General features: G+C 37.6%; 1 protein-coding gene across 1 annotated transcript in view; it reads left to right on the top strand.

Moving 5' to 3' along the window:
• Positions 1-3,814: 3,814 nt before the first annotated feature.
• Positions 3,815-18,499, top strand: part of MANEA (mannosidase endo-alpha) — an 80,382-nt gene continuing 65,697 nt past the window's right edge. The window contains exons 1-2 of the mRNA XM_069599246.1: positions 3,815-3,959; positions 12,201-12,779. Coding sequence (XP_069455347.1) covers positions 12,239-12,779 — 541 coding nt within the window. The 5' untranslated portion in view covers positions 3,815-3,959; positions 12,201-12,238. The remainder of the gene's footprint in view (positions 3,960-12,200; positions 12,780-18,499) is intronic.

The raw sequence follows: 18,499 nt of genomic DNA, 5'->3' as shown, positions 1-18,499 counted from the left end.
GAGATTCCACATATGACAGTAGAAAGGCTGGTGCCATCAACTCTGCCCTGCTAGTTACCACTTGACCCAGCTGCCCAGAGGCACATATAAACTTGGACTCTCAGAAAGTCCTTCTTCCTGAGATACCCAGGCTTGGATTAAAATTCAATTGCTACAATTCTAATAGCCCTCTTGAAACTGTCAGTTCAGTTCAGTTGCTCAGTTGTGTCCGACTCTTTGCAACCCCATGAATTGCAGCACGCCAGGCCTCCCTGTCCATCACCAACTCCTGGAGTTCACTCAGACTCACGTCCATCAAGTCAGTGATGCCATCTAGCCATCTCATCCTGGGTCGTCCCCTTCTCCTCCTGCCCCCAATCCCTCCCAGCATCAGAGTCTTTTCCAGTGAGTCAACTCTTCACATGAGGTGGCCAAAGTACTGGAGTTTCAGCTTTAGCATCATTCCTTCCAAAGAAATCCCAGGGCTGATCTTCAGACTGGACTGGTTGTATCTCCTTGCAGTCCAAGGGACTCTCAAGAGTCTTCTCCAACACCACACTTCAAAAGCATCAATTCTTCAGTGCTCAGCCTTCTTCACAGTCCAACTCTCACATCCATACATGACCACAGGAAAAACCATAGCCTTGACTAGACAGACCTCAGTCGGCAAAGTAATGTCTCTGCTTTTCAATATGCTATCTAGGTTGGTCATAACTTTTCTTCCAAGGAGTAAGCATCTTTTAATTTCATGGCTGCAATCACCATCTGCAGTGATTCTGGAGCCCAAAAAATAAAGTCTGACACTGTTTCCACTGTTTTCCCATCTATTTCCCCTGAAGTGATGGGACCAGATGCCATGATCTTCATTTTCTGAATGTTGAGCTTTAAGCCAACTTTTTCACTATCCTCTTTCCCTTTCATCAAGAGGCTTTTTAGCTCCTCTTCACCCACTTTCTGCCATAAGGGTGGTGTCATCTGCATATCTGAGGTTATTGATATTTCTGTAATTGAATAGAATAGGGAGTCTAAAGCATGAACTGGTATAAACTCACTAGCCAATCAGAAAAGGAAAAAGACAAAATGTATCTCTCAGGACCAAAATGACACTGATGTCTCACCATTTTCCAAGTCCCCCTTTACTTCAAGAGAAAATAAAGGCACGCACTAAATTATAAAACAAAATTACATGATGCAGAGCTGGGAAATAACACGAGTACATGGAAGATTCACAGGGGTTTACTTACACAGAGCACTGATACGGAGACTGTGCAAACCTAGTCCTCCCTCATAGATGGATGTTACTAATGGATGGTTTCCCAGTCTATCCACAAGCCACAGTGGCATACACTGTGGTCTTCTGCCAGCATAACTGTTGGAGCCCCAGTTTCCTGAGACTCTATATAGTGGTGTCTTTTGGTGAAGTGAAATTAATTAGTTATGGAAGAGCTTCTCATTAGGGTGCCATCAATGTGTGTGCCAAAGTATCAGTCTCCTTAACTCTAGGATTTACCCCGTAGAGTCTGGGATATTCAGAGCCACAGATCCATCATGTTCACTGCAAGCAGGCCATTTGCCTCATAGCTTTATGAAAATATTCTTTTTATCTGTTTGGCAAAATATGAACAAGGATGGGAAACACCAGGCAGAACCAATACTCACTAGTCTCTCTAGGAACTCTGGGAGTCTGGTGGCACACTCCAGTCATTATCTACAAAGAGCTCAGTAGGCCTTTGCCAATTCCATTCCAATTAAATTCAAGCAGAATTTTTGGGTCTTGGTTGATTCATCTTAATCTTTATGTGAAAAAGCAAAGAGCCAAGAATAGCCAAGGCAATTTTAGAGAAGAATCATATGGAAGCGGGACTTGCAAAACGTTTGGCTAGGGTGCATGGGAGTTCATTATTTTATCTGTATCTTCCTGTGTCTGTCTAAAGTATTTCACAATTAACTTAAATTTAGAAGAAAATAAGAGGGTAGCTATAGTCTCTGATTGTTAAAACTCTTGCAAACAAGACTGTAGAGAGCACAAAATATAACCTAAAAAGCTGTTCAATTCAGCTAACAGTACCTTAAAATATATAGCATTTAGTCATCAAAAGACACCATAAAAAATTAAAAGACAACCTGCAAACTAAGAGACACTATTTGTAACACATACATCTGACAAAAGAGGAGTATTTAAACTTTAAAAATATATCAAGATTATCTGAAAATTAATTTAAAAAAACAAGTCAACCAAAAAATGAGCCAAAATCGATAACAGGCATTTCACAGAAACCCGAATAGCCACTAAACATATAAAGATGCACAACCATATTAGCAAGACAGAAAATACAAATTAAAAGATCAATCAGATGCTACTACCATCTGATTATAACAATCAGTGTGGGTTGATTACAATAGTGTGTGGGTGTTACAAATAATGATGTGACAGTCCAGTTCATGTGAAATGGATTTATATGTAGATGAACCTCAAAAACTGAATATGCAGTGAAAAAAAGGAGGAAAAAATGTAGTGTAAACTTATTAGATCAAAATACAATACCAGGATAGCTGTATTTTTAGGGAATCACACACATAAATATTTTCAAAAAGAGCATGTAAATGAATAATATAAAATTTAGAGTAATAATTACTTCGGGCTGGGATGGAAAAAATTTTAAAGAGGCCTCTTCAGTTCAGTTGAGTTCAGTTGCTCAGTCGTGTCCAACTCTTTGGGACCCCATGAATCGCAGCATGCCAGGCCTCCCTGTCCATCACCAACTCCCAGAGTTCATTCAGACTCAAGTCCATCCTGTCAGTGATGCCATCCAGCCATCTCATCCTCCATCATCCCCTTCTCCTCCTGCCCCCAATCCCTCCCAGTATCAGGGTTTTTTCCAATGAGTTGGCTTCAAAAATGCTGGCACTTTTCTGGATCTTCAGGTCTGCAGTAAGTACCTGGGTATTGTTTTTTATTATTATTCTCTAAAATGTGTGCATATGGGGTACATTCACATATACATATTTCGCAATTAACATTTGTTTAGAAAATCCAGTGAGATTTAAAGAAGAACTCTTACAAAATTGCTCATATCAGCAACTTCTAGACTGTCAGTGAGGATTTCCTTGCTACTAGGTAACCAAACAAAAGAGAGAATTCTCTTGGTTTCTGACTTAAGGTGAAAACCTTCAGCTGTAACCGCTATTTCACAAGTTCTTTTTCTTCACAGCTGCCTCATTGTTCTCAGTTATTTCTAAAAGTATTCCAACACGTGATTTTACGCAATTTGTTTGCAAATAAAAAGTGTCATTTCTGTCTTTTAGCTTCCAAGTAAAGTTTCATATATATATATATATATATATATATATTTTTTTTTTTTTTTGGAGGGCAAGATGTTCTCTAATTTACAATGTTCGAAAACTGCCAGTGTAATCCAGTTAAAAGGAAGTTTTGGATACCTCTGCTTCCCTTGTGGCTCAGCTGAAAAAGAATCCACCTGCAATGTGGGACACCTGGGTTCAATCCCTGGGTTGGGAAGATCCCCTGGAGAAGGGAAAAGCTACTCACTCCAGTATTCTGGCCTGGAGAATTCACAGAGATGGACACCACTGAGCGACTTTCACTTTCACTTTCAAAGCTTTCCAGCAAAACCTTAGAACGCTAGTTTCTAAGGAATGGGTTTCCTCTATTTGGGGAAAGCGGGCGGGGGGAGTCCAGCTTAACTCAACTCTAAAAAATCTCTCCCTGAACGCATCTACACCCCTTCCCTCCCTTACAGACCAGAAGGACCTGTGCCGGGAAACCAGAGCCCCGCCCACTTAGCGAGCCCTACCCCACTCTGGCCCCGCCCCTAGGGGCTCCCAGTACGCGGTGCGCGCGCCCTTCGGGAGGCGGGGCTGCTCAGGCTCACTGCCCGGCAGCAGCGGGCCACCTCTGCTCTCAGCTTCAGCGTCTCCGCCGGCTGATCCTCTACTGGTGTCTGGATTCCCAGACCCTGGTGAGTAGCTGTAGATTTCTGGGCCCAGCTGGCTCAGTTGTGGCCGGCACTGGGGCCACCCTCGGCGCCTGCGCTCTTACCCGCCAGCCAATCTGCTCGCCTGCAGATGGCCTTTGACCCTGCGCCCCAACGCCCTGCGGCGGCCGCGGCGGGCTGCGTCTCGCTGCGAGCCTCGAGAACTTGGGAACCCCACTCCTTCGCTTTTATACCTAATTTTGCTAGGGTTAGTTTTGTTGTCTTCTATCCTACTTTATCCCGAACCTGTCGGCCTCCTTTCCGCCACTTTTTTGCAGCCGAACCTCTTGTCGCCTCGGTATTTTTCGCTTCCCGGGAAGTTGCGACTTTTAGGAGTGATGGAAAAGCCTTTCACCGCCTTACCCTCTGTCCCCAAACTCGGCCTTGTGCTTCAGGGGCAAGTGGGAAGGTTGAGGCCTACCTGGCTTGGGCTGCAGCAGGAAGGTGGCAGGCTCCGGTCTCCGGACGCCGAGGCGTGGGGAGAGGAGAGCGAGGGTGGCGAGGCCAACGCATAGATGCGTTTTCCATTCACCTGTTCCGCGTTTGGCACTATCATTTTAGACTGTTACCGTTTGCTGAATTGAAGGATGCAACTCTGCTGGAATAGTATCTTTTACGATTTTCCAGAGGAACCAATGAAAATTTAGGCAGTTAGGACTGTTGGTTTCTGTTTCAACAGTTAGAGACCTTGCAGATACAAGTTAAGGAAAAATGTGGAAGTACTTAAAAAAAAATAAAACAAGGGAAGATAATGTTAATTATATGACTTCAGAAAAAGGCAAGTAAGACTGGAATGAGTTGGTTATGTTAAAGTATTAAGGCAGGAGCTTCCTGGGTGTCTCAGTGGTAGAAATCCACCTGCAATGCAAGAGATCCTGGTTTGATCCTTGGGTTGGGAAGATCCCCTGGAGAAGGAAATGGCAACTCACTCCACGATTCTTGCCTGGGAAATCCCATGGACAGCGGAGTGGGCTACATACAGTTCATGGAGTCGCAAGGAGTCAGACATGTTTAGCAACTAAACAACAACAACCAAATTTAGACAATAGTTGAAAGAAAAATACAAAATAAAGTCAAGGTATTGCAATATTAAGTCACACGATTGCACATCATTTTCATGACAGTGTGTTACTCCATTCGTATTGAACTATATGTAAACCTTGGAAAAATAGTATTGTGTAGGGAATCTTGCGGATTTCTAGGTTCTATGCATAAAACATTACCAGAGCTGTTGCTGTCAGTCACACGGTGAATATTGAGTATGTAAGAAAATAAACTTTCTTCAGATTTAATCTGGACTACAGTTTATGAGTAAGTAATAACATAATCATCTTTAAGTGAAAACATAATCACATGTCGGCAGTTTTCATCTGTCACAAAATTTATGGTGGTGTATTCTCTAAGCTTGCTTTGTCTAAAATGTAGGAAGGATGTGATAACAGGAGGAGCTTGAGTTCTAGAACTGAATTTCTTTGCTCTTTGCTCATTGCTTAACCTCAGGTTACTCAGCCATTTATTTGCCCAGGTACTGGGAAGAAGTTGGCAACTGCTCTGTTGGCAGTTTAGTTCAGTTCAGTTGCTCATTTGTGTCTGTCTCTTTGCGACCCCATGGACTGCAGCTCGCCAGGCTTCCCTGTACATCACCATCCCCCTGAGCTTGCTCAAGCTCATGTCCATCGAGTCAATAATGCCATCCAACCATCTCATCCTCTGTCGTCCCCTTCTCCTCCTGTCTTCACTCTGTCCCAGCATCAGGGTCTTTTCCAATGAGTCAGTTCTTCGCATCAGGTCGCCAAAGTATTGGAGCATCAGCATCAGTCCTTCCAATTAATATTCAGGGCTGATTTCCTTTAGAATTGACTGCTTTGATCTTGCAGTCTAAGGGACTCTCAAGAGTCTTCTTCAACACTACAGTCAAAAGCTAGAATTAATTATATTTCTCTTCAATGGTTTCTCAGAAGATAATGTCAGGAAAACAGCTAGAAAAAGAAAGCAATCAGAAATCTGTATAACATAATAATAAAAATTAAAAAATTAAATTTTGGGGGGCTTTCTGCATAGCAGGATGGGAGCTAATCCTTTTTGAAATCATAGTATCACACTGATTCTGGATCTCTCGTATCTTGCTAGATCTACAAGTTAAAGTTAATCATTTCAAAGATTGAAAGACCTCCAAATCACAAAAAGCAAAAGTAGAAGACATAGAGTTTCAAAAGAACAAATATATTACTTCTGTGTGTTAGTTTATCATGTGCCCTTTGAAGATGCTAGATTTTCTCTTATCCAATACCCTGAGTACTGAGTAGGTGACTCCTCTGGAAATCTATACATCTGTAATTAACTTGGAACTTTTTTCCTCTGAGGTGACTTCTGGAACTTTTTTGTGTTGAAACCAACTAAGTAGTTCCACCACACTTTTTCTACTAAAGATCATTAGACCTGGTAGGCATCTCAAGTTTCATTGTTTTGCTAATTTGGACACAATAGTTTTTAGTAAAATGGATTTTAAAAATTATTGAATCTATCTATTTAGCTATGATTCTTCCTATATAATATGTTCAGTATAGACTGGGCATGTCAACTGTATGTATAGTCTGTAGAACCTGTTTGTACACATACTGCCCAAATAGATACCAATGTCAAAAACAAAAGGGCCAGAAATTAAATTTTTTAAGTTGAACATTTAATAGTCATTGACTAAATATAAGATTGGAGAAGGCAATGGCACCCCACTCCAGTACTCTTGCCTGGAAAATCCCATGGACGGAGGAGCCTGGTAGGCTGCAGTCCATGGGGTCGCTAAGAGTCAACCAGATTGAGAGACTTCACTTTCACTTTTCACTTACATGCATTGGAGAAGGAAATGGCAAGCCACTCCAGTGTTCTTGCCTGGAGAATCCCAGGGATGGGGGAGCCTGGTGGGCTGCCATCTCTGGGGTCGCACAGAGTCGGACACGACTGAAGCAACTTAGCAGCAAATATAAGATATGTTGGGTTCTACTATAGTGTAAAGGTAAGGACTCCATTTCTGGATCTTATGGAACAATCTAGTAGGATGTATAATACATTAAATAGCATGATGCAATAGATAAAGAGATGCCAATTTAAAAAGTAGATAATAATGCCATAATAGACTATATGGGAAAGTGAGTATTTTTCAGTCTGGAATCATTGGGAGAAGTATCAAGAAGAGGCAACAGTTTAGCTTTGTCTTGATGAATTAGTGTAGTAGTCCAGAAATTAGCCATATGGAGAATAGTGTTTAGAGAGAGTAAACTGTGTGTTAACTGATTGCTTGCTAGACACCTATCTTTAATAACAATCGTCATCAAAATAAATAATTGTTTGTATTCATTCAATATTACACTAAGCCAAAAAAGATTCCAAGGGTTTTGGAATATTAACTTATTTCATCCTCATAAAAATCCTTTGAGTGAGGTAATAACTCATTGTAAAGATGAGAAAGGAAAGGAAATTTTCAAGTCACTTATATAGATGAAATGGCTAAAAAAAGCCCAGCTAGAATTTTAACTGCAGAGTCCAAATTGTAAGCACAGGAGGCCTGTCTTTATTTAGGTAGATTAGATTTATTGGAAATAATATGAAAGGAAAAGAGAAATAGATTTAGAGGTAAAGGAGAGAGCAGCAGCTTTTTTAACTAGATATTTTGTGTTTTGTGTTCATCTATTGCTCTGAAAAGTGGGTCTTACAAATATATAAATGTCTCAGAACTGTTTCATATTTCTTCACTTTTTTTTAAATCTAATTGGTGGTATTTGATTAAAACATTACCCTTTTATATTTTATTTTGCATATATTATCTTGCATGATTTACAGAACAACTTTGTCAGAAAACAGAACAGTTAATTGTTTTTTAGACCAGTTTTAAAAAAAACTCAGGGTCACACAGTTAGGTTGACATAGTTGACTTAAACGTACATCTTCAAATTCCTGAATCAATATTCCTTCCATTATGTATCCTGACTCTTCCTTGAATTTCACCCTATTCAGCTAATCAGTGTTTCAAAAATCCATCTTATAATTTCTAAATTGAGTAGTTATTGTGCCCATTCTCTATGATTTGTCAGTATTCATTACCATTGATTATTTCCTTATAAAATACCTATTCCATATAAATTTTTCTTCCTTATTTTGTCAACTTTGAAATTTTAGGGCAACAAATCATAGAGGCAGGTCAGAACTTGGTTATATCACCTCTTTATTCCTGTGCACGAGACTGTCACATTCCCTACAAAGTAATGTTACTCCCTGGAGTCCTGCAGTGCAGAGTTGAAAGACTGTATGGGTTGGTCCTTCCTGGAAATAAGCAGGTTTATATTAACAGTTCAGGTCCTCCAGTTTGCTGGTGATAGCTTTTTTCCTTTCTTACCTGTTCTTAAATGATTTTAGACTTAAAAGTTTCAAAAAATAAACAACTTGAAAATCTCTGTGTATTTTTCCTGTAAATTCACCAAATGATACTGTTTTGCCATAAAACATTTGCTTTATTGTGACACAGACACACACATTCATATATTACATTGTATATAATTTTACATACACATTGTATATAATATGTATACGTATGCATATCTTAATATGTTGTCTGATGTTCCTTCATGATTAGATCCAGATTAATGCTGACAGAAATACTGCAGCAATGATTGTATGTTTTTCTTAGGGCACTCACTGTATAGACTCATGTTAATCTATTTATTCAAATCAACTGATAAAATTAATTTTGATCACTTGTGTAAGGCGGTGTCTGCTAGGTTCTGCACTGTTAAGTTGCTGTATATATCTCCCTTTGTAGTAAATTTGGTATACTTTTTTTGGGGGGGGACACTCTGCCAATATGTAGATATCCTATTTCTCATAAACCCTATTTCTTTGAACCCCTCATTAATATCCATTAATGATTCTTGCTTAATATAGTAGTAGCCAAGTGGTGATAGTCTAATTCTGTTATTCCATCTAAATTTATTAATTGGTATTCCATTATGTTTTTATTTATTCCACTTATTTATTTTCACATTTTTAAAATATCAGTATAGATTCATAAAGTCTTATTTTTTTAAAAAAATAAAGCCTTATTTTATATCTGTAATTTATTATTCTTATTCATAATTTTGATGTTGAAATCATCCCATATTTTGTCAGTAGTTGCCTCTTTAAGCTAACTTCTGTGTCCTATGAACATAGCGCTACATTTTTTGAGTAATTCCTGATTTTCAGGCCATACTGGTTTTCATTTCAGGCTGATTTTCCTTTACAAGTTGTTCCAAGCTCATCTTGTACTTTGTTAGCCACATTCTTGAAATCAACCTGGTTCTATTCAGTATAGAAGGGTATGTAAAATTCACAATGTTGTCATCAGATGGGTTTATTGCTGCAACGATTTCTTTGGTTCTAGACTCTCAGTGGACAGAACTAGGAAATAATGTGCATGTATTTGTATGTGTACACACCCATTTACCCACCCCCACACATGAATTTATTTATCTTTTAAAAGCCATGCATCCATATTGATACTGCCAATTGCAGTCTGACAATACAAGTTTCATTTTAGCTTCCTACTTTCTGTGTTTGTAACACTTTTTTCTTTTTGTTTTTGTTTTTTTTTTTTTTTGGTCAGTAAACAACCTGAGCCCCATTTTCTGGCTTATTTTGCTTATTTTCACAATGTACATTAAATATTTTAAGAATTGCTAACCTTCATCATAGCATAAATAACCTACTTGTTAACTGGAATTTAACCTCTAATATATTTTGTTTGTTTTGAGTATGTGAAATGAAACATAACTTAAAATGACAAACCTATATGAAAGGTTATACTCAGTTACTTTCATTATCCACAGTTCTACCCTGTTTTAATCACCCCATATTTTTCAGTTTCTCTTTACCCTCTGTAGACAATCAACCTTACTAGATTCTTGTTTTTCTGTTTCTTTTGCTCACTTGGGAAAATCTATTTTTTCTTATTGTCGTTTTGCTTTTTTCACTTAGCACTTTATCCACAGAATCACTTTCTTTCATGTCAAAGCTCTTCCTTATTTTTTCTGAATACTCAGTATTTTACAAACAGTGCTGCATGTTAACTTATGTACTTACTATTGGCTGTGTATTTTCAAGGTAAATTCTGTGAAGTAGGATTCTTGAATCAAAGGAAAATGGATGTGTAATTTTGTTATATATTACCAAATTCCAGAAAAGGTTGAAGAGATTTTATTCACTATCAACGCATAAAAGTGATTATTTTCTCACTTTTCCTGCCAACAGGATGTAGTTTCATGCTTTTTATTTTTTGCCACCCTCATAGATAAGAAATGATATATTTGTATGGTTTTAATTTACATTTTTCTAATATTGAGTGATACAGAAGATCTTTCAGATATTTTCATTAAGATTGTCAGTTGTCTTTTCACTTTATTTTGTAGTGTTTTTTGACATATATATTTAAAAATTTATGTATTAATCTTTTTTTTTAATTTATTGCATCTGAATTTTGAGTCTTAGGTATAGAAAGTCTTTTGTTACACTAAGGATATAAGTGAATTCAGGAGGGATTATATGAATATTTGAATGATTCTGAACCCTATAACTTACATTATTCTTTGAGAGATTAAGGTGGGAAATAGGGGCATTATTTAAAACCTCTGCTTCAAAAGTAGCATCAGAGAAGCTGAGAATATAAGGAAAAAATGGCAGCTGAGAAAATGAACAGAGCTTTCAGTAGTTTCATGGCTCTTTGGGGACCAAAATTGGAATTCAGGGCCCTTCTAAAGCCCATCCTAGAGGAGATATCTTGGTAAATACTTGTGACTTTGATTTCAGGACCTGTAAGTATAATGGAGTAAAGATGAATCAGAAATACACCAAATATTTGCAAGGACTTAAACCCAGTTTTGAAGATTTCCATCTGTGATTGTTGTTGTTCAGTCACTAAGTTGTGTCCGACTTTTTCGACCCCATGAACTATAGCACGCTAGGCTTCCCTGTTCGTCACTATCTCCTTCAGTTTGCCCAAACTCATGTCTATTTGAGTCAGTGGTGCCATCCAACCATCTCATCCTCTGTTGCCCCCTTCTCCTCTTGACCTCAATCTTTGCCAGCATCATGGTCTTTTCCAAAGAGTTAGCTGTTTGCATCATGTGTCCAAAGAATTGGAGCTTCAGCTTCAGCACCCACCCTTCCAATGTGATTATACTAAGATAATCTTCCTCTACCCTAAAAGTGTTCAAGAAATAAAAATAAGCTTTCTTTGAGGGAAGATAACATGTAGAGCCTCACATTATCTCTGAAACTTTTCATATTCTATGTGTAGCATTTAGTAAAAATAATAATTTAGCCTATAAAAAAATAGTTACTGTCTGGATATTAAGAGGAAAAAAACAAACAGGCAATAGAAAGAGAATCTTAAGATTCAAATTCAGGTTATTAGAGGTAGACTTTAAATAAATGGGGTTACAAAATTCAAGGAATAGGAAATTTTAGCAGAAAACTGATATCTTAGAGAAGAATTAAATGAAAAATTTAAGACTAAATTTATAACTGAAATTAGTTGCCACTGGAGAGAGTCAGGAAATTGAAGATAGTTCAGAAGAAAATATTCAGAATGAACCATAGAGAGACAAAAGGAGGAAAATTTTAAAAATGTTTAAGGAACACATGGGACATAAAATTCTGATGTGTGTAATTTATTCCATAATGCGAGATGAGAGACAAGATCAAAATTGAGTATAACACTTGAGTTGGTGAAATGGGGTGGGGAAAAAATGGTGATTATAATTGATGCAGTCAAATAATAAGTTTGTTGAAATTAAGTTTGTTGAACGACTAGGCTTTTTATATATTCATAAATATTTCCTTTTTAAATCTGAAGTTTTTATTTCATATTTAGAAAATTTTAGTCTCTGGGTGGAATGTTTCTTTTCTATAACAGTATATGTAAAATCTGTCCAAAGGGTGAAGAATATATTCACTTTCTTAAAAAACATGCTTAAATTCTTTATCTGACAAAAATGTAATTGTGATATTTCCAAATAAATACTGCTATTCAGTCTAATTATGTATAGATTCTTTCTGTAGCTATTAATTGTTAAACATCATAATACTCTTTAAAATTTTTCAGTGTAACAAACTTTATGGATTTTAGTTTTCCTTTTGAATACATTGGAAAATATTATTAATACCAGTTACTAATAGTTGTTTTTCAATATGTTACAGCTAAACATTTACCGTTTTGGAGTTTAAAGGATGACATCATGGCAAAATTTCGAAGAAGGACTTGCTTCATTTTATCACTTTTTATTCTGTTTATTTTCTCTCTGATGATGGGTTTAAAAATGCTGAGACCAAACAAAGCAGCTTTTGGAGATCCTTTTGGACTTGAGCTTCTTCCAGAAATTCGGCAACAAACTCATTTGACGAAAGGTTTTGATTCCCAAGAGAGTGACAAAATCAGCAGTAAAACAAACATCAAGAACTTAAAAACTGAGGAAATCACTGTGAAAGCTTCCGTAGCCTCTGAAGCTCATCCAGAACAACTGCCACCTCTGAATTATTACTTACATGTATTTTATTACAGTTGGTATGGAAATCCACAATTTGATGGTAAATATATACATTGGGACCATCCAGTTCTCTCACACTGGGACCCTAGGATAACCAAGAAATATCCCAAAGGGAAGCACAACCCCCCTGATGACATTGGCTCCAGGTTTTATCCTGAGTTGGGAAGTTACAGCTCTCGGGATCCTTCTGTCATCGAAACTCACATGAAACAAATGTACTCAGCTTCAATTGGTAAGTATTTTAGATATGTATGTGAATGTATCAGTAAATTTTTGTAGAACATTAATTACTAATTGACCTTCCCTGCTGGCTCAGCAGCAAACATTTCACCTACAATGCAGGAGACAGGGATTCGATTCCTGGGTTGGAAAGATCCCTGGAGAAGGAAATGGCAACCCATGCCAGTATTCTTGCTTGGAAAATCCCATGGACAGAGGAGCCTGGCGGACTACAGTCCATAGGGTCAGAAATTATTAATTAATCTTGCATTATAAGTTTATAATTTTAAACTTACAAATTCTAGATTAAACTGTTGTTATAACATGTTAACACTAACATTTCTGGGTGTATTATTTTTATTGATTTCTAATTTAATACTCTGTGAATTTTATAAAATTCTGATTGACATAAGATACAATGAATTCTCTCACTTTATGTTATACATCTGTTTAAATATCACCCCAATATGAAGTAAAATATTCTATAGCCCCCAAATTTTTGTCTGCTGTTTAGCTCTGTCTACATTCAAGGAAACTATGTATCATATAGAGTAGTTGTTGTAAATGTTTTACTATTAAATAAAAATAGAATCATTAAATATTTGTGTGTATATATGTGTGTAGGGGGGAGTCTTTTACTCAGCATGCTGTTCTGAAATTTAGTCATTATTGCCAGTCTTATTCCATGTATAATTATAGCGATTTGTTTCTGCATTCATCTTGGTGCACATTTGTACTGTTTCAAATTTTAGGCATGTAGCATATAATTTGGTCTTTTCTTTAAAAAAAAACAACTAGTTTGACAATCTCTTCTTTTTTAACACCTGTTTATTTCATTTATTTTAATATTGATATAGTTGATTTTACATGTTTCATTTTGCTGTTTGTTTTCCATATATCACATCTGTTCTAGTCCTTTTCCCCAATTTTTTCTGCCTCTACTTGTATTGAAAATGTTTAGTCCATTTTATATTCTTTTCTGACTTGTTAGATATATTCCTTCATTTTATGATTGGTCTGACATTTACAATATGCACCTTTATCTGATGGGAAGTCACAAAGTATTCCTACTGTTTTCCCCTCTTCCCTTCAACTTTTTCTTCCCTCTAATTTCTGTCCCTTCAGTTACATGTATTTACATAGAATCATGTCCCACAGATAAATAATATAGAAAAATATGTAATTGAGTGTATGAAAATTCGACTCATTAATACACCCTTTATAAAACTGTCCCTGTTTTGATTCCGTCTTCTTAGTGTCTCTACCACTAGGGCCAAAAGGAGAAACTGAGTGTTCTTAAATTTTTCTGATTCTTCAAAAGGTGCCAACTCACTGTTAAGCTGCTATGGGTAGAGAGACATACAAGATTTTTTCATGAACAAAATAATACAGAGACCTGTGAATCTATTATATATCAACTTTGTGCAAGATGACTTGTTTTTCTTTTTTTAATTGAGTATAGTTGTTTTGTAGTGTTTCTGTTGTACAGCAAAGTGAATCAGCCATAGCTATACATATATTCCCCCATTTTTGGATTTACTTCCCATGTAGGTCACCACAGAGCATTGGATAGAGTTCCCTGTGCTATAGTAGGTCTCTTCAGTTACCTGTTTTACACATAGTGTATATAAATGTCAATCCCAAACTTCCAATCAGTTTCACTCCCTCTTCACCTCTTGGTATCCATACATTTGTTCTCTATATCTGTGTCTCTATTTTTACTTTGCAAATAGTGCATCTATACCATTTTTCTAGATTGCACATATATGCCTTAATATATAATATTAGTTTTCCTGACTTTGCTCTCTACAACAGTCTTTAGGTCCATCCATGTCTCCACTAATGGCGCAGTTTTGTTCCTTTTTATGGCTGAGTAATATTCCATTGTGTTTATGTACCACTTCTTTATCTATTCCTCTGTTGATGAAAATTTGGGTTGCTTCCATCTTCTGGCTATTGTAAATAGCACTGCAGTGAACACTGGATGCATGTATCTTTTTGAATTATCATTTTCTCCACGTGTATGCCCAGGAGTTGGATTCCTAGTTTTTTTAAGGATCCTCCATACCGTTCTTCATAGTGACTGTATATTGATATAGTATAAGAGGATTCTGTTTTCTCTATATCTTTAATAACAACTTGTTATCTCTTGTTTTTTTGATGGTAGCTGTTGATATAGGTATGAAAGGGTATCTCACTGTGGTTTTGACTTGTAAATATTTTCCAAGTGATTACTAATTTTTTCATTTGCCCATTGGCCATTTGTAAGTCTTCTTTGGAAAAAGGCCTGGTTTTAGTTACTACTGCTGCTGCTGCTGCTGCTAAGTCGCATCAGTCGTGTCCGACTCTGTGCAACTCCATAGACGGCAGCCCACCAGGCTCCGCCGTCCCTGGGATTCTCCAGGCAAGAACACTGGAGTGGGTTGCCATTTCCTTCTCCAATGCATGAAAGTGAAAAGTGAAAGTGAAGTCGCTTAGTTGTGTCCGACTCTTCGTGACCCCATGGACTGCAGCCTACCAGGCTCCTCCATCCATGGGATTTCCAGGCAAAAGTCCTTTTGTTACTGAGTTATATGAATTTTTGTAAATGATGGATATTAACCCCTTATTCATTATATGATATGCAATATAATTTTTCCTATTCAGTATATGTCTTTTAACTGTGTTATTGTTGCTTTTGCTTTGTAGAAGCTTTTAAGATTGACATAGTCCTACTTTAAGATATTTTCTTTGTTATATGTGCTTTTGGTGTCATATGTAAAATATCAGTAGCAAGACCAGTGTCAAAGATCTTTCCTGTGTTTACTTCAGGGAGTTTTATATCAGGTCTGTCTTATATTTTAAGTCTTTGATCTCTTTCAAGGTGCTTGTTGTGAGTAGTATAGGATAGACCCAACTTTCTTTTCTGTGTATAGCTATCCAATTTTCCTAGCACCAAAGGATGTTCTTGGTCTTCTTGTCATGTATTAGGTCCTAGAGGTGTAAAGCCAGATTGTTTCTTTGTAAATTTTCCTATTTCTTAACATCTTTATTTTATGACTACAAATATCTTTTCCAGAATGGCTTTTGGAGCATCCCATAAGAAAGTGAAAGAGGAGAGTGAAAAAGTTGGCTTAAAACTCAACATTCAGAAAACTAAGATCATGGCATATGGTCCCATCACTTCATGGAAAATTGATAGCGAAACAGCGGAAACAGTGAGAGACTTTGTTTTGGGGGGGCTCCAAAATCACTGCAGATGGTTACTGCAGCCATGAAATTAAAAGACGCTTGCTTCTTGGAAGAAAAGTTATGACCAACCTAGACAGTATATTAAAAAGCAGAGATACTGTTTTGCCAACAAAGGTCTGTCTAGTCAAAGCTCTGGTTTTTCCAGTAGTCATGTATGGATGTGAGAGTTGGATTGTAAAGAAAGCTGAGCACTGAAGAATTGATGCTTTTGAACTGTGCTGTTGGAGAAGACCCTTGGACTGCAAGGAGATCCAACTAGTCAATCCTAAAGGAAATTAGTCCTGAATATTCATTGGAAGGACTGATGCTGAAGCTGAAACTCCAATACTTTGGCCACCTGATGTGAAGAACTGACTCATTGGAAAAGACCCTGATGCTTGGAAAGATTGAAGGCATGAGGAGAAGGGGATGACAGAGGATGAGATCATTGGATGGCATTGCCAACACGATGGACATGAGTTTGAGGTGGCTTCGGGGGTTGGTGGTGAACAGGGAGGCCTGGTGTGCTGCAGTCCATGGGATCACAAAGAGTCAGACATAACTGAGTGACTGAACTGATAGGGTTAGTAGAAAGTGATTTTATTTTCATTTGTTTTAAGGTAATCTTTGGTTCCTATTTTGATTTCTTCTTTCACCCATTGGTTGTTCAGGAGTTTCTTGTTTATTTTTCATGTATCTTTAGGTTTTCCAACTCTTTTGATTGTTAGAAGTATAGCTGTCATGGCTTCCTTTTGGTTCCCACTTGAATGGGATGCCTTTTCATCCTTTCACTTTGAGTTTATGGGGATCCTTAAAGCTTTCTTGTTGGAACCATAGAGTTGGCTCTTGTTTTTCATCCTTCCAGGCCCTTATGTGCCTTTTGCTTGCTGAATTCAATCCACTTTTGTTTAGAATAGTTATTAATACTTAAGGACTTATTCAGTCACTCAGTTGTTTCTGACTCTTTGTGACCCCATGGACTGCAGCATGTCAGGCTTCCTTGTCCATCACAAAATCCTGGAGCATGCTCAGACTCATGTCTGTCAAGTCAGTGGTGCCATCCTACCATCTCATCCTCTGTTGTCCCTTCCTCCTCCTGCCTTCAGTCTTTCCCAGCATCAGGGTCTTTGCAATGAGCGAGTTATTCGCATCAAGTGGCCAAAGTATTGGAGCTTCAGCTTTAGCATTAGTCCTTCCAATGAGTATTCAGGACTGATTTCCTTTAGGATTGAATAGTTTGATCACCTTGCAGTCCAAGAAACTCTCAAAGAGTCTTCTCTGACAGCACAGTTTCTTCAGTGCTCAGCTTTCTTTATGGTCCAATTCTCACATCCATACATGACTACTGGAAAAACATAGCTTTGACTTGATGGACCTTTGTCAGCGAAGTAATGTCTCTGCTTTTCAATATGCTGTCTAGATTGGTCATAGCTTTTCTTCCAAGGAGCAAGTATCTTAATTTCATGGCTGCTGTCACCATCTGCAGTGAATTTGGAGCCCACGAGACAAAGTCTGTCACTGTTTCCATTGTTTCCTCCTCTATTTGCTATTAAGTAAGGGGACCTGATGCCATGATCTTCGTTTTCTGAATGTTGAGTTTTAAGCCAGCTTTTTCACTCTTCTCTTTCATTTTCATTAAGAGGCTCTTTAGTTTCTTTTCACTTTCTGCCATATAGGTGGTGTCATCTATGTATCTGAGATTATGGATATTTCTCCTGACAATCATGATTTCAGCTTGTGCTTCATCCAGCCCAGCATTTTGCATGATGTACTCTACATATAAGTTAGATAAGCAGGGTGGCAATATACAGCCTTGACATATCCCTTTCCCGATTTGGAACCAGTCTGTTGTTCCATGTCCAATTCTAACTGTTGCTTCTTGACCTGCATACAGATAGCTAAGGAGGCAGCTAAGGTGGTGTGGTATTCCCATCTCTTTCAGAAGTTTCCACAGTTTCTTGTGATCCACACAGTCAAAGGCTTTGATGTAGTCAATAAAGCAGAAGTAGGTGTTTTTCTGGAACTCTCCTGCTTTTTCAGTGATCTAGTAGATGTTGGCAATTTGATCTCTGGTTCCTCTGTCTTTTATAAATACAGCTTGAACATCTGGAGGTTCCCAGTTCACATACTGTTGAAGCCTAGCTTGGAGAATTTTAAGCGTTACTTTGCTAGTGTGTGAGATGGATACAATTGTGTGGTAGTTTGAACATTCTTTGACATTGCCTTACTTTGGAATTAAAATGAAAAATGACCTTTTCCAGTCCTGTGGCCACTGCTGAGTTTTCCAAATTTGCTGGTATATTGAGTGCAGCATTTTCACAGCATCATCTTTTAGGATTTGAAATAGCTCAACTGGAATTCCATCACCTCCACTAGCTTTGTTCGTCATTTTTCCTATGGCCCACTTGACTTCACATTCCAGGATATCTGGCTCTAGGTGAGTGATCACACCGGTCATGGTTATCAGGGTCATTAATGTTTTTTTTTTGTATAGTTCTTGTGTGTATTCTTGCCACCTCTTCT

This window comes from Ovis canadensis, chromosome 8 (assembly GCF_042477335.2).
Source record: "Ovis canadensis isolate MfBH-ARS-UI-01 breed Bighorn chromosome 8, ARS-UI_OviCan_v2, whole genome shotgun sequence".
Taxonomy (NCBI): domain Eukaryota; kingdom Metazoa; phylum Chordata; class Mammalia; order Artiodactyla; family Bovidae; genus Ovis; species Ovis canadensis.
Note: the sequence above shows the minus strand (reverse complement) of the source record. Positions and strands in the feature narration are given on the sequence as shown.